Source organism: Cylas formicarius, unplaced genomic scaffold (assembly GCF_029955315.1).
Source record: "Cylas formicarius isolate icCylForm1 unplaced genomic scaffold, icCylForm1.1 PGA_scaffold_7__23_contigs__length_41026272, whole genome shotgun sequence".
NCBI classification, from domain to species: Eukaryota; Metazoa; Arthropoda; class Insecta; order Coleoptera; family Brentidae; genus Cylas; species Cylas formicarius.
In genome coordinates, this window is record NW_026844352.1 from 27249047 (window position 1) to 27263031 (window position 13985).

Here is a 13985-nt window from a genome sequence, read left to right on the forward strand (position 1 = left end):
CCAAAGCCATCTTGTCGTTTCCCGTCGAACAAAACAAATGCCGAATCGGCAGTTTTACCACTTCACTGTTAAGTCGAATGTAAAAATGGAAAATTAGAATAGCAAACAGTTTTTGAATTCCGTAAAGCGACTCACAAATTTTCGCCCGGCAACGTTTGGATAAATAAAATTCGATAAATAAGCGTAGTTTTTTTTTTCTGCAATATGAAAATGTCCCGCGGGCAGATATTTCCATTGTGATTTTAGTTTGTATTTACTCATTTCTGAAAACATCGGAATTGAAGTGTGGAGTTTCCTTTAAAAAAAAAAATTCAACGGAAATTTGTTTTGCCTTTATACGCTTTATAGTGATTTATGAAACAAGTTTAATAAACGCCATTTTAATGGGCGAGTTTGATTTGGCATGGGCGAAGCGAATGCATAATAAACGAGGTTATAAACGTATTCCATTTTATACTTTCTCTGGCTTTTGGTTACATTTTTGCAAAACAGCCGAAAAGCAGCCGAAAAATTCGCAATACTCTCACAGTGAGATAATTTCTTTTACCATCCTAATATAGGACCCAGACATATAAAACTATTCAAAACTAATGCGAAAAACTTAGCGGATTGATTCCTTGTTAAAATTAAATTAATTAAATTCATCATACAGGGTTAGTAAAAAGTATCCATCTTCAAAACTGCCAAAGCTGGAATGATAAAATTCAATACCTGGAGGTTTCTTGCAGAATTCAAAAATGTTAAAAGCAATGTTGTCAGATTTACCACTTTTACGTTACACGTCATATTTTTGTTAATTTAAATGGGTCGCCCAAGTTATTTTTGTTGCAATTTTTCAAAACCCTTCAGGTTCTGAATTTTATCGTTCTAACATTGGCAGTTTTGGAGATATTATTTAAGCGTTTCGGTACTTTTCACTAACCCTGTATAAACGTTGGGTCAAAAGGAAGATTTCGAGCTACAATGACGTAAAAATAATTAAAAATAATTAGTAGAGGGGATTGACACACTTCCCCCTCATTCTCCTTAACTAAATTAAAGAAAAGATTATGCAGTGACATGGAAATCTATATTTTATGTTTTATTTAGAAACTTTTTTGTTTCCTGCAACTTTTCCAAATAAAGAAATAAATCTAAATAAATGCACAACGAGATGAAAAAATTTATTAGACAAAAAACAACTGGTCTGCCACATCTTAAAGCGCTTCTTCTTATTGATTTACACAACTGAACTGGAGTTATGAGAGGGTCAGGTTTAGACATAGCTACGTCTCCAGATTAACTGATTTGCTCAGGAGTTGAGGAGTGTCAAAATTGGACACATAGATTACTAACTCCCTTTTAATTCTTTACGTCTTGATTTTTTTCAATTTGTTAGTTTTCCTAAATCTTATTAATACACAAAAAACTGATATGTTGCATTTAGATCTGGGTACTGTAATTTCCCATATGATTTTAAAAACAATAACGTTTTTTGAACTAACGTGGGCTTTTGATATATTGTTGGCGGAAAAAACACAAATAATATCGGACCACCATAAATTCTTCAACCCCTTGCGAAAATCATTTTAACGTGGAGGATATAAACGATTTACTTTGTCTCAATTTCCTCCTGTTTACAGGTCAATTACCCAAACATCAACTATAAGAAACGGAGTCGCTTTGGAATCAGAAATTATGATGCAAAACATGTCTATGAAGACGGTGCTGATGGGATTTTCGTCCAACCCGAAAAACGTTACGGCGTCAAAAAAATTAAGACATGCGGGAAACGACGTGGTTAGCAAGAATATTACGATCATCTTAGAGAATCTTTTAAAGAATTACGAGAGCTCGCAGCTGCCATCACACGGGAAAGGCATGTATTTTCTTTTCAGTTTGCAATAAAGAAAGTCAGCGTTCAAACAATTTTTAATCAGTTAAAAATATCAAAGGATAGACCAGGACACCGATACCAATGAAAACAAAAAATGTTGCCCACTCATTTTAAAGGAAGCTTCAGGAATGTTATTTTAGCGGCATTCTTTTCAATTTTTTATTTTTAACGTTTAGCCATTCGATACATAAACTGAAATAGTTCCTTTGTTAAACAAGGCAAGTCATGGCAAACCCCAACAAATATTTTAAATTTAAATTAACATTAATTCAATGATGACGTCATTTAAAAAACTGACAGTCCCGTTGGCGAATGTTTGTCCCTTCACTCAAAAAAAAATTAATCTGTTTTGAATTGTATTGCTCTAGCCAATGCTAGTTTGTAAAAATAGGTACGCAAAGTTTAAGTTTCCTTATGAAAGTTAAAATATTGTACTCGGCACTTTGTATTTCTTATTTGGTAAAAACTGACTAATTTGATTTGTATTAACGAGCTAAATTAATCTTAAATCTACGTACGTAGGTAACTAGCGACAGGAGGCAATTTAGAAGGGTTTGTCCGCAACAGCATTAGTAAATTCCTTGCATATTTTAAATCCTACAACGCATTCTATGGATCAAATTTTTAGAAAATTGCTTTCTTTATGCAGCCACAGTAAAAAAAATCCAGAAATATCCGTCTATCAAACTCCTACAAAAGTATTGTTATAAAATGGCCACCCACTGTAAATAAATATGTTATCTAAATGTAACAGCCGTTAAATTCTTAATAGAACGTGAAATTTCACAAACACTTATGTATACACATTATACTAGCATAATTCAAATTCTTTTAAAAAGATACTTTAAGTCTTTTATTGCCATTACCATGTCACCATGAATGTATCAACAATTGTTGTAGTTGATATATTACATTAGTTTTATATAGTTACGCTAATATTGTATTAGCATTTAAATAGCTATTCATATGTAAGGCTGTTAAGAAGTGTTTTCAAAATTCTCACTCCAAGCTAAAAAATGTTCCGTGGCTGCATTAGGTTTGATTTGATTGTCCTTATCAGAACCTTATTCTGAATTGATATGCTCCGATTCATCGACATATTTAATAGACTTTATTATACTTTCTAAAAATTCCTCAATGAATCAAGAGTTTAATCAACTATGAATATCTGAAGACCTACATAATCAATAGGCTATTAATTAATACCCTACTCTCTTAGTGGGAAATTATACCTCAAGCATTGGCTGAATTACCGCTGATATAAGGACAAAAATGGTCTCGAGAATTTTTAATATAACAGAGCCTTTCTTTGTTTACTATATTCACGGAAACTATGCGATTGCTAGTGTAAAACATCAAAGGGGTCTTTGCAAGTATGGGGATTGGCAACTAGCATTCGAGGCAAGAGACGTCCTACCTTGCAAATTGTTAAGATTCCCGTATAATATGAGATAAAGGTAACGATGTACTATAACGTTTGTTCTTTGTTCGTTGCTTTTAAAAGGCAACACAAATTGAAGCCATTATTAGGCTAGAGAATGTGTTCAAATTGACAATTCAACAAGTACATTTAAAATGAAGCACATTTTACATTATTTCGTATTTGAATTCCTTTTTTTACAAGCTTGCCAAAAACATTAATAAAAAAATCAATCTCAATATTAGCAAACAGTTATATGCTTCTTGATAATATTCAATCCTATTATGAAATAATTTTGCATGTTATACATTTGTTCGAATAATTACCAGTAATTTACATCTCAATTTGCGAAATTCGCACAAATCAAGAATTTTTGTTTTATTTTAATCAAACTGGAAAGCCTGAACGTAACAGGTACAAATGAGGTTATTTCAAAGATTAACTTTTTTAATTTTCAGCGAAGTAGCGAATTCGTACTCTATTTTATTATTATATATTCACTTCACTTGTTCCAAATAAAGTGACTCACAGCTTAAATGATGCGGTCGCTATAACAAAAACTAACTGGTCTAATGTCTCTTTATTTATTTGGCAAAAAACAACTAATTGAAATTAAGTTAGTAAAGAGCCTTCTAAAAAAGTGTAAATTACTTTTTGTCTTAAATATGCCTTATTTAGTTAACAATAAATAATTAAATAAATTATCAAAACTTATCTATGGCGCGTGGCGTGGCTTTTATTTATTGCTACAATTGTTTTTTGATTAGTTTAGCATTTAAAAACACGTTTTCGTTCAGTAAAACGATTTTTTTTAAATGGGTCGTCGGACTACAATTTCTTAGAGAAATTTAATTATTATCATCACAGAAATGGAGACAGCCAACTGTTCAGCATATCATTGTGCGATACTGTAACGAAAATAGGGTCGAGAATAAGTCAAGCTTCAAATAAGATCTTCAATGAACGTGAAGATAGATGGATTGTAAGAGAGGTATCGAATTATCCAAAAAAAGTGCTCCGAAGATGTGTGTCGACGTGGAAAGATAGTTTGCAAAAAGGTGTAACCCTGAAACAATTAGATGAAAAAATAATTTACATGATCGAACTGCCAGAAATAAGCCTTTCATTAGCCGAAGAAATCGACGCGTGAGATTGGCATTCGCTAGAGAGCATATCGATAAATATTTGAACTTCTGGAGTTCAGTAATATTTGCCGATGAGACCAAAATAAACTTATTTGAATCCGATGGAAAAATATCAGCACGGAGAAAGCCTAAGGAAGAATTAAAATTGAAAAATTTAAAAGCTACGGAAAAGGACGGTGGAGGTGGAGTGATGTTACGGGGCTGTATGTCATCTGCAGGAGTAGGTAGAATACATTTCATTCAAGGAAATATGAACCATGAATATGTGTATTTGGATATATTAAGACAGCATCTGGTTGCTAGTGCCCAAAAATTAAATATGGGTAACAATGATCGGTTCTATCATGACAATGATCCAAAGCACACCAGCCCAGTCACCTGACTTAATTGAAAATTTGTGATTGACAATATCTAACAAGAATTAATTAAAAGTAAGAATTACTGAAGTATGGAACACAATTTCTCCGGAGTATAATAGTTGAATTAATACCCAGAAGTACTACAAGCTGTTATCGATAATGAGGGAAGCCCGACTAAATATTAGCAGGAGTATTTCAAATTATGCAGTTGTAATTTTCCAAAGAAACCTCCACAGGTTACTGCAATAATAACAGTTTTGTAAAAAGTATGCACTTGTTTTTCGCTATTGATTTGGTTATATTTTGTTTTGCATCATTTAAGCTGTGACGTTAATATTGCATATAATTTAATTAATTCTTTATTGTTAATTAACTGAGCATATTTAAAACAAAAAGTAAAAAGTAAAAAATAATTAATAAGTTGCTATTTTTCCAAATAAATAAAGAGACATTCAGACCAGTTAGTTCTTGTTATAACGAATGCATCATATAAGCTGTATATTCATTTTAAAATTGATTATGTTTAACAATGTGTCGATATCTGTAAAGAAGTATTTTTAGTAGTTTTAAAAAATCATTTTTTTTAGATCAACCAACTATTGTCCAAACCAATATTCTAATTAGAAGCATGGGACCGGTATCGGAATTGGACATGGTAATGTATTTTATTCTTAGATTCCGTGGCAAGGTTTTTGCAAAATTTGCACCTTCCCGTTTCAATTTTAAAAATAGTTTGATCAACTAAAAATATAGCGGGTTATTTAATTCGACTTATCAACATTAGGAATATTCAATGGATTGCTACTTTCGACAATATTGGCGAGATCAGCGGCTCTCGTTTCTGGGACCCATAAAATCTTTATCGCTTTCTATCAAGATGCTAGAGCGAATATGGAGGCCTGATACCTATTTTTACAACGGGAAGAACTCTTACGTACATACCATAACCGTCCCCAATAAATTGCTCAGGATCAGCCAAGATGGAGATATCCTTTATTCGATGAGGTAAAAAAAAAAAACTTTTGTAATTTTATGTTATTTCATTTTTTGGTGACGTTTTGCCTTTACTCAACTCTACAGAGCACTTTCGTTATTTTTTCAGGCTAACCATTAAAGCCAAATGTCCAATGGAGTTGCGAAGTTTTCCAATGGACCGCCAGTCTTGCCCACTTATTCTAGGCAGCTGTAAGTAACAAAACTTTTAATTTATTTATCCTTCAAATTAATTTCACCACGCTTTAAATGGTGCCAAGTATGAGGTTGGAACTTGCGCATATAGTGAGCCCAATCGTATATCATTATGTATTATACCACAGGAATACGTACATATTACTAAGAAATTTTTCGATTTTGTACGAAATAACGAAATTCAATTTTTTTTAATATTAAAAAAATCTTTCCAATTGCAACGATTTTGTTGACATTTATTTTATAGAAAATCTCAATACCTATAAGCACCTACCTGTAGTATTAATAACAGGTACAGTCTGTTCATAGATATAAGAAAGTGACTAACTGATACGAATTAAGGAAAGACCCGGGAAAGCTGTAAGAATGAAATATTGCCGAACAGGTCCGTACTTTGCTTAGAATTTAATTATTTGGGGTTTTGTTACGAAAGATAATAAACAATATTTATTTATTTATGTATGTATTTATGTTTAAATCTAAAATAAAATTACCAATTATTTTTATTACCTACTTAAATTACTTAAAATTATTCACATAATATATCAGTATCACTATCGCTATCATCGCCTGTTCTAATTATTATTTGTTCTATATTATTTTGCAATATGGATATACGATTGTTCTGCTTTTTCTATATGTTTAACAGAATTTGCCCAACTTTGTGGAGGGATGTTAAAAACTTCGGTTTCTATAAGTTTGAGGACATTGGAGTTAACACGGGGAAAAAGATTGTTACGACGAATGGCAGATTTCAGTTGGTGCCAAACATGTTCAATGGGATTAAATATCCAATGGTAAGGTGGAAGCCTTAAAACTGTATGCCCTAGATTTTTTGGATAATTATCACAGACGTATTCCTTTTGTAGATTCAAGCTGTGTAGAACCTCAATTAATTGCTTTTTGGTATAATCTTCGCGAAAATAAATGTCGTTATTATACATGTAGTTTTGGATTGTTGCTTTTCTAAGGAACGGGTTTTAGTCAATCGCCTACTATGATAACTTGCATTGTCCATTACAATGACGCTATTAGAAGGAAGTTTGTTTTTATACCAACTTTCAAATAAATCAGCGGTAGTGTCTTCGTGGTAATCCAGAGGAGAATCTTTAATATTTTTCGCAGGCAGAGAAAGTCTATTTGGAATCCAACCATCTTTAGAGTCAGCATGGAAAATAGTTATTCTTTTACCTCTTTTTGATGGCGCGTTTGTTTTACACTTATCAGTTGAGTCAACCCAGCGCTTTTCCGGGGTATCATAAGTGTCGAACCAGGTTTCATCCAAGTAAATAATTAACCTTTGTTGTTCTCTGTAAATCCTATTTTTTTCTAGATATTCCAGTGGTCATTTCCGAATTCTAAAAGATTCCATTAAAACTTGCTTTTTGCCAATTTTTTAAAATCTACAACCCATGTGTTGAATACACTTCCATAAGGTAGTTCTGCCACATTTAACGCCGGTTTCATCTTTTTCAAGCCTTCTAATTAAGATATCTAATGTAGGCACGCTTTGTTCCTCGTATAACTGGTAAATTTTACGCCGTATTATATCTTGATCACTTTCATCTACACTCGAGAAAAAGTCCGCATCGCTTCTTTTTTTCCTCGCTGAAATGAGATTATTCACAAGTTTCCATTTTGGAATTTTCGTCAATGTGGCAGTTTCTTCTAAAGATGCTTGCTTGCTGACACCACGTCCAATCAGAGTCAAATCAACATTGTTTATAACTTCCTTAGTCTCAATACACTAGTATATCCTACATTTGGGCGGGAGCATCTCCTGAGATACACTAGACTCGCACATATTTTGCATAATTCGCACACGATTCAACACACGCTGTATTACACACGAAATAAGAATGATTACTAATAAACTTAAACTAAAGAATATTAAACACAGGTAGGTATAAAATTATTTTCTATTACTGACCACAATTTCACCTGAATTTAAATTCCGAAACTTTAGATAATAATCTTGTTGCATTCTATCTTAATGACCACCCTTGGATAATCCCATTGAAAAGCAATTGGTCACTTTCTTATATCTAATTTTTATGACCTGACAGATACAATAAAAGTACTGACGTAAAGTCAATAAGAATAAAATAAACAAATAATAATTATTCTGATAGATATTTATTTTTAACTTTTTATGTTGAACCTAGATCATGGGTACTTGTTATTTACCGATATCTCTTATAACTTCCACATATTTTTCGAATTCATTTTCTCCTTCTTTTTTCCTCATTTGCGAGTCAAGTAATGAGGTTCTTTACACTCAATGCCTATGCGACATTTATAATAATTATAATTATAATAATTTCACTAAGAATCTCCTTAAATCGATCTTCTAGTTCGGGTTTTAACCCAGATTCTGTATAGTATATATGTTTTTGCCGCAATCCCTTCACCACCCACCAAGCTAATTCGCGTAAAATAATATGACAAAATGTTTGCTGTATCTCAATGATTGGTACAATTTTTGTGCGGCCAACAACTGCATTTGGTTTTTTTATAGTTTGATTTCTTTGTAAGCGTCGGCGTTTCGTCTCTCGAAGCACTTGCTGCGGAAATAGATTGAACTTATGCCGAAATTTGGCTAAAGTCTCTTGGAACTGCTTGGCTATAGAATTCCATATAACCTAAACAATAGACAACTATGTACTCATCTTACTATCTCTAATCATCATGTTTTCTTCATCAGAGCTTGAATGAAAATGGCTCGCATTTTGCTCTATACCTGTTTATATATTGTTTGAGGAGGGCGAAGCCCTAGTGGTGACAGGTAAAGACCTGAGTCGCGGTTAGGATTGCTCTTTCATGTCCTTTGAGCCTAGTTGATATTTTTCGTCCGGCCGCTCCAATGTATTCTTTGCCGCATATGCATCGAATGCTGTAAACTTCTGGCATTTCAAATGGAATTTTGTCTTTGACGGGTCGAAGATGTTGAGAGATTTTTGGACAAGTGGTAAATCTGGTTATCACGTTATATTTCTTTAGAACGTTTGATATGTGGTCAGTGATGTTTTGAATCTAAGGAAGGACCACGGTGGCAAGTGTAGGATTGCTTTCGGTCTCATTGCCATTGGAAGATTGTGGTAAAGGGTATTTTTTGATGGAACGCTTAATATTTTTAATGCGGAAATTATTAGAGACAAGAGCAGAGGTAAGGTGTTTTAATTCTGTTTGTTGAGAGTTTCAGGAATAGGAACTCTGGTAAAAAGGGATTCTAGGTCGAAACTAACTAGAAGATCTTGTGTATCTAATGTAATGCTTTTTAATTGTTTAATGAAGTGAAAGGAATTAACTATCAGTTTTTCCTGTGAGGGGTTTAAATAAGGAAGTTAGATATTTTGCGAGAGAATATGTTGGAGAACCAGTTTGTGAATCTTTGGGAGTCCGTAGAGACGAGGAATTTTAGAGTCGTAAGGGATGACACATTGTTTCACGGAGTCTGATAGAGAACTCTAAAAAACAGATTTTAGGTTGCGATCCATAGATGATGTAGGATGATGTAGGATCTTTTTCAAGTTTACGATATGATCCGTCGGTAAGAATATCTTGAATCTTTTCCTGATATTCACTGTCTTGTCTATTTCTTTTCTTCATAAATTTCTAGCAATTGTTTCCATATCGTTGTCTTTGATTTTTTTGTATTAGTAGGAATTAATAAATCCGCTTTTCTTATTGTTTCACCAGTTTCCTTTCCAAAACGATACATGTTTCTTTTTGTATTTCACAAATAAAACGTGACGAAGCTACACATAATAGTGTCAACATCCAGTAAAACCGAATCTCTCTCGTACCTGAATTATTCTTCGAAAATTGTTCGGAAATAATTGAAGCAGATATTATAGGTGAATATTTTTTATAGGTTTCATTCTGCATTTATTTGCCGTTTCTTTTGAGTTACTATATAATTTTAATGCAATTTAAAAGAGATATTAGAAACACATAATTTCTGCCTTTAAACTGTTTACTCTTTGAGTCAATTATTATTGTTCCTTTTTTATTAATTCACATCTGAAGTAAAATACATTACAATAATAGTAAATACATATGTTGTAAACTTAAAGTTTGTATTGCCTTTTCAGTCGGATATACATCAAAAGACCTGATTTATCAGTGGCAAGATGACGCAAGCGTTAATTTTGTCGCCGGAATGACACTTTCTCAATTCGATCTTATCAGTTTTCCGTCTAGGAACTTTACTTTAAAAAGGAGAGAAGGTAAGAAAAATCGGTAGGAGGTAATTAAATCTCAAAGAAATGTTTTTCTTCTTTAAGATAAAAAAATATTTGAGGTATGTTTATTTAAAATGCCCCGTACATATCGAGTGTTTGATGTGATATCCAGGAAAACGATTACCGAGGATATTTTCCCTCTGAAACCGTCTTTTTCAGGCGAGTTTTCCGTCCTAGAAGTCTCGTTCAATCTTCAGCGTCATACAGGATACTTCCTTATTCAGGTCTATGTTCCGTGCATTCTTATCGTCGTCCTGTCGTGGGTTTCCTTTTGGATTCATCGGGAAGCCACTAGCGACAGAGTCGGACTTGGCATTACGACGGTTTTAACGTTGTCGACAATCAGTCTCGATTCCCGGACGGATTTGCCAAAAGTCCGGTACGCGACCGCCCTCGACTGGTTCCTGCTGATGAGTTTCTTCTATTGCATTGCTACATTGCTAGAATTTGCGGGAGTTCATTATTTTACCAAAGTCAGTTGACTGGGGATTGAGTTTATGAGCGATAACCGATTTCCGCTGCAGGTTGGTAGCGGAGAAATTCCAGTAAACGAAGACGATTGGGAGGACTGTCAGGATACCGAGGAGGAATATGTTGGAAGCACAGCCGCGGATTTGCTAGAGAATACCAGTACAGACGGAAGACGAAGGCGCAGTTCATTGGTGTGCCCCATATATCACGTAAGCAAAAATTTTTGATCGTTTCATTTCATACGCTCTACACATACACTTGATGATATTACACTGCAGCGTTGCCAACTGAAATCGAAACAGACAACACTGGTAATTGAAATGGGACACCATGTAAATTAGTTCGTTTTCTGGTTTTGCGCAAAATTCTCAGTAACTTTTGTTAATATTTCCTTTCTGATTTTTCCTCCTCCATCGGATTTTTTTTGCTGGGAAACGCAATTTCATTAAAGCTTAATATTTTATTGCATAAGTGCGCTAGCTATTTCAAGATCTTACACGGGATAGGTAATACATTTGATTGACAGAAATTTATATTTAAAATAAAAAAGTAGTAAGAACTCATTTTTTTGTTAATAAAACCCAACATATTTGACATTATCTTCAAAAAGTTCAATAATTTATATACAAACTCTCTACACACGGCTCTATACTCATCCGCAGCCGTTTCTTAAATTTGAGGGAATAAAAAATTGCTGCTCGTTTTGAAAATGCACGTAAAGAATATTTTTCTCATAAATTATTGACTTAGACGAGCTATGACTTGCTTATGTAAGTCGTCTTGAAAACTAGCAAATTCGATTAATTAATATTTAATTAATTATTAATTTGCATTCTTAAAGAAATTTTATTACTGCCTTTACTTAAAATAACAGAAGTCCAAAATGTGTTGTAGTTTACATTTTAAATAAAACACACAAAGAATTTGAAAAATAATGTGCTAAATGGCACAGCTATGTTATTTAATTGATATTTTTTCGGGAGTCCCCCACGATTCTCAAACTGGACCCATCCTCTCTAACTTGTTTATAAATGATATTGTTAGTGTAGTTTCGGAATCGCAGTGTCTTATGTTTGCGGATGATTTGAAAATATTCAAGAGGGTTGAATCGCGCTAGAATGATCTGCTGCATACGGTCAATGTAAAAAAATACTGTAGTATTAGCTTTAGTCGTTCGTTGAGTATGGTTCACAACCGATATAGCATTGATGCATTAAAGACTTTGGATTTTAAACTATGTTTTGTGTATGCGAGTCCTTGGGTTTGTTGTACTTACTCCACATTGCTTTAGAATCCTCTATATCTCTTTGGTTCGCTCTAGACTAGTCTCCATATTATGCCTGGCATATAGGTAACATTAAAGCCGTTCAGAAAGTATTTTTAAGATCTTTGGCTTCAAATGCGCATCCATAATCGGTATCAGATCAACTAAGGCCTTCACTATTGATACTCTTCAAACCAGAAGATTCTTGAGCGATTTATTTTTTCTCTTTAAGATTTTGAATGGTTGGTATTATTGTCCAGTTCTTTTACAAACAATTTAACGAGTATTACAGAAGCTGTGATAACTCAATGTTTCGCATACCTTACCATCGCGCAAATTAAGGAATTTATTCAGCCCCAATTAGAATGCTGAAAGCGTACAACTGTCTAAAGCTTGATCCGTTTGTTGGCAGCCTCCGCTCATTTTGTTCTGATGTGTTCCGTTTGAGTGCTTCCAGTTAATACTATTTATTGTTATTTTTATATTTTGTCGTTTGATTCTAGCTGTTATACTGCTGTGAAAGTTATTAAAACTCCTTTTAAAAATTAAAAATTGGTAACAGGTTCGCAAAGAAGTTCTTTATGGTTTGGTAGTAAGAAAGAAAACGTTGAAAATGAGTAACATTAACAAATGTATAATGAACTTAATTTAATTAATGTTTTTTTAAAAAATATCGCGCAAAGTTTACAGGGGGTAAGAGATAAACTTGGAAAAAACCGGATAATGTGTCGATATACACTTTACAAACTCTTTTTCTGTCTCTGTTGGTCGATGTATAGAAATAAAATAGAAATACTTCTATCAATATTTACATATAGGTATTATCTAAACGCGGTTCTTTAATGTTAATATGTGTTGTTTGAGTGGAACTTGATTATTATTCCATTGCAGACATGCAACTTGTATCGCAACGGTAGACGCACATCTCTGATTTCGAATATACAAGCATCCCCACCAGCGCGTACGACAATGGAGAAGACCACGCAAACCGAAAACAAGTTACCCAGATGGAAACAATTTTTGTACTGCTTGAAAGGAGATGACAAGTTCAGGAAACAGAGGCAACGAGAGGCTGCTTTCGGAGCATTGGGTATCTGCATCGACACTATAGACCTTGACTAAACAGTTGTTTTCCCTACTTTTTCAGAATTGAACAAAAGTGGCCACCATCACGGGATCCGTCACGTAAACAGCGTGTCGTTGATAGACAGAACTGCCAGAGTCGTCTTTCCCGCTTCCTTTGGAATGTTTAATTTATTTTATTGGTCGGTGTATATAATGACACAAGAAAATTTCAAATGGGGTGACAACAAACTGAACCCTCAAAGTCATTAAACTTTAGGGGTTTTTGTTGCCAGAGAAGCCAAGAAGGTCCCATTGTATTTCGATTAAAGTAGTTGAGAGAAAGTTCTCGGGCTTAAATTAAGTTTCATTGTTGAATCTGCACGGTTGCCATTTGAATACAGGGTATATCTACTGAAAATTCAAGTTTGCTGCTTATTCGCCTCATTTCGAAATATACTTTTAGTGCAGTCAGTTGGGTTTTTGATTTTACTCTTGAGAAACACAAACAGAATGTCTTTTGCAGTATTTTAATTTCCGCGGATTTATATTTTAGAAATTTCAGTATTTCTATTTTGTTAATCTAGTTTTAAACGGACTTGTCACTTTCGAAAAATCGATGAAATCGAATTTTTCGAAAGTATACGCGCTTGGCCACGAAACTTATATCTCGGCAACGGGAGGTCCTAGGGGACCCCCATTAGTACATAAATGATCAGCGTCGAAAAAAATAATTATTTTGTCTGTCCGTTCTCCGTTCTCTATCGACGCTTCATAAAAACGCGAATAACTTCCGAACGACTTAACCCAGTGCGCTTAGATTTTTCTCCTTTTAAACTGTCCACGAGATACATCAGCCTGTAGGAAATGGCCGCGATCGGACAGTGACGTTGATCTTTTATTTGCGATTTTCCTCTGTTTTTCGTACATCGCTGTGAAACACGATTAGTGTCCGA

The 13985-nt window shown here is 33.8% G+C and overlaps 1 protein-coding gene across 1 annotated transcript; it reads left to right on the forward strand.

The window, feature by feature from the left end:
- Positions 1-963: 963 nt before the first annotated feature.
- LOC132705100 (gamma-aminobutyric acid receptor alpha-like) lies at positions 964-13487 on the forward strand. The gene is made up of 10 exons (XM_060675533.1): positions 964-968; positions 1623-1858; positions 5388-5455; positions 5585-5805; positions 5903-5985; positions 10083-10217; positions 10392-10705; positions 10757-10912; positions 12859-13057; positions 13115-13487. The coding sequence occupies exons 1-10, from the start codon at positions 964-966 to the stop codon at positions 13300-13302; spliced, it is 1605 nt and encodes a 534-aa protein (XP_060531516.1). The 3' UTR covers positions 13303-13487.
- Positions 13488-13985: the final 498 nt, after the last annotated feature.